This window comes from Lipotes vexillifer, unplaced genomic scaffold (genome assembly GCF_000442215.2).
Source record: "Lipotes vexillifer unplaced genomic scaffold, Lipotes_vexillifer_v1.1 scaffold1545, whole genome shotgun sequence".
In the NCBI taxonomy this organism is placed as follows: Eukaryota; Metazoa; Chordata; class Mammalia; order Artiodactyla; family Lipotidae; genus Lipotes; species Lipotes vexillifer.
This window is the reverse complement of record NW_006789763.1, coordinates 541341-543950: the sequence shown is the minus strand read 5'-3', so window position 1 is coordinate 543950 and position 2610 is coordinate 541341. Positions and strand designations below refer to the sequence as shown.

Below are 2610 nucleotides of genomic sequence, written 5' to 3'. Positions count from 1 at the left end.
ACGCACAGCGATGCAGAGGACCTGGCGCGTCTCGGGGGGGAATCGCGGGGGCCGACAGAAGCCACGACCCGGCGTGCTCGTAACTTGAGGCCCCGGAAGCAGGGGCTGCCCTGCAGCGCCCCCCATACCCCACCTCGCCCCTCCCCACCAGGCCACAGGGAAGGGAGGGCCCCGGGCAGCACCCTCCGGTGAGGCCAGCAGGGTGGGTGGGTGGAGGGGCGGCAGGTGGACGGGAGAGCACCCCGCCAGCGCTCTGACCCCAGCCCCAGGGGTCAGACAGGTGCACCTCCCGAGACCCCCGCCCACCAGCACCCCCCAGCGGCTTTCCCACAAGACCATCTGTCGGGGGCAGCGGGGCACGCAGGGTCAGCTCAGCGTGAAGTGCTGGGCACAGAGGTCGTCCCGCCGGCCCAGCAGGCCCTGGACCGGAATGAACTCCAGTGGCACCGGCTCGGGTCCTTTTTTCTGCAGGTCCCGCTCGAATATCTGCGGGGCGAGGACAGGCGGCCAGTCAGGTGCCCCGTGCTGCACGGCCCTCACTGCCCCAGCCCCCCGCCCGCCTCACAGCCTCACCTGGAAGGCGGTGAGCTCCAGAAATGGCGTGATGCTGACCTCGGCTTCAGATAGCGCCTGGTTGATGGCGCTGGCGGCCTTGGACACCTCGGGGTGGTAATGCTGCTGGAGGGCCTGGAGGGGCACATGGGATGTCACCGCCCCTCGTGGGCAAAGCGAGGGGCACAGGACGCGCTGAGCAGGGGACCATCCCACCACCTCCGTAGGCCAGGGACGGGACAGATGGAGGCAAAGGCTCCCCTGGGTGAGCGAAGTGACAGGGCAAGGTGGGATCCTTGGGGACCTGGAAGAGATGCTGGCAGGGGTGTGCAGGTGGGGCTGGGTGGGTGGCCGAGGGGGAGCGCCCAGGTGGGGCGGCTCCAGGAAGCCCAGGGAGTGACCGGCAGGCAGGGCGCCCTCACCTGCAGCTCCCACAGGGAGCTCTCCAGGGCCCGGCTCCGGGCAGGGTCCTCCTCCCGGGGGTCATAGGGGTCGGCGTCCAGCTCTAGGAACGAGACGCAGGCTCCAGTCTGCCCCCTGCGCCCGCGTGCTGGCCTCTCGGCCAGGCCTCCCGGGGGCGCCGGCCGCACTCACCAGGGCCCCTGGGGCGGTGCACGAGGACGCGGCAGGCTGGGTGTCTGCGCAGCAGATTGCAGATAAAGGGCAGGACTGTGAGTAGAGCCTCGGGGGGCGCCGTCAGGGCCAGGCGGGCCAGGCGCTTGGTGAAAGCAGCCACCAGGTAGGCAGGCAGATGCCTGGGGAGGGGGGGCGGGGGGGGCGGGGGGTGTAAGACTCCACCTCTCCGTGCCAGCCCCCAGCTCCCGTCCTGGCCTGCAGGCCGCAGCCCCACAGGGGTGGGCGGGGCCCAGGCAGCCCGGCAGCTCTGAGCCAGGCCAGGCCCCCGTCCCCGCCCCCACTCACGAGGACGACAGGAAGAGATCGGCCAGGTGGAAGAAGCGGGCCCGGTACTTGACGTGGAAGACAGACGGGTCGAGCAGGCCATACAGCTTCCGGTAGAAACCAGGGTACTCCCTGTTGGGGGAGGCAAGTGACGGAGCACGTATCGGGTAGAGCCACAAACAGGACAGATCACGAATCCCGGCCGGGGTCACGGATGAACGGGCAGAGCTGAAAAGCTCTCAGACCCCCGAGGCAGACACTCACAGGTTGTGCTTATGAATCAGGATGAAGAGTCCGTTCAAAGCCAAGAGGCTGACGGCTCCACCTGCAAACAGACACGCAGCCGTGGAGCCCAACCCAACGGCACACCCCCGCCCGGGGACGCTGGTCACAGCCCTGCCGCGCACCCCCACCCCCACCCCCACCCCGTCCCGCTGCTCCTGGCTCCGGGGCCGCCAGGCGCTCCCTGCTCACCGACGTCACAGGCGCGGGCGAGGAAGTCGATCATGAGGCTGGGCTGCGCCAGGTGAGGCAGGATGGAGTCGTGCATGATCACCAGCACCTTCTTGCAGATGCGGAGAGGCAGCTGCCGGAAGCAGCAGGTCAGGTCGGGTGCGGCTGGAGCCCAGCCCTGGGGGCCCTCCCCCACCCCTACCTGGTGCTTGAGGAAGCCGAGCCACATCTGCTGGAAGGCCTTCCTGTGCTCCTGCGGGGAAGCGGCAGGGGTGGGCGTGCCCCACGCTCCCAATCGTGCCCCCTCCTCCTGCCTCTGGTAGGGAGCCAGGGCCTAAGAAGCCCCAGCGAGAGAACACCTCCCTCTCGGCCACAGGCCCTGTGTTCACAGCCGCCCTGGCAGTGACACTCAGCCCCAGAGAGGTCTGGGCAGGCCGCCTCTGACCTCCGGGAACCGTGCCTGGGCCCTCGGGGCCTCCTGTGACCCCAGTGGCTGACAAGGCCAGGACGGGGGCGCTGGCCCAGGACCGGGGGATTCCCAGGGAAAGCACCACCCACCCTGGGCGTCTCACCCTCAGATGAACGACCTTCCACTTGTCCGAGAGCTCTGCAGATACAGCGAGGGGTCACCCGACACGGGAGAAGGCCGGGCCCCTGCCCTCCCGCCCTCCCGCCCTCCCAGCCCCGGCGCTTACCCGCGCGCTT

The 2610-nt window shown here is 69.7% G+C and overlaps 1 protein-coding gene across 1 annotated transcript in view; it reads right to left on the bottom strand.

Moving 5' to 3' along the window:
- Positions 1-366: 366 nt before the first annotated feature.
- Positions 367-2610, bottom strand: part of NOC4L (nucleolar complex associated 4 homolog) — an 8229-nt gene continuing 5985 nt past the window's right edge. The window contains 4 exon segments of the mRNA XM_007462797.1: positions 367-486; positions 574-687; positions 975-1057; positions 1147-1307. Coding sequence (XP_007462859.1) covers positions 367-486; positions 574-687; positions 975-1057; positions 1147-1307 — 478 coding nt within the window.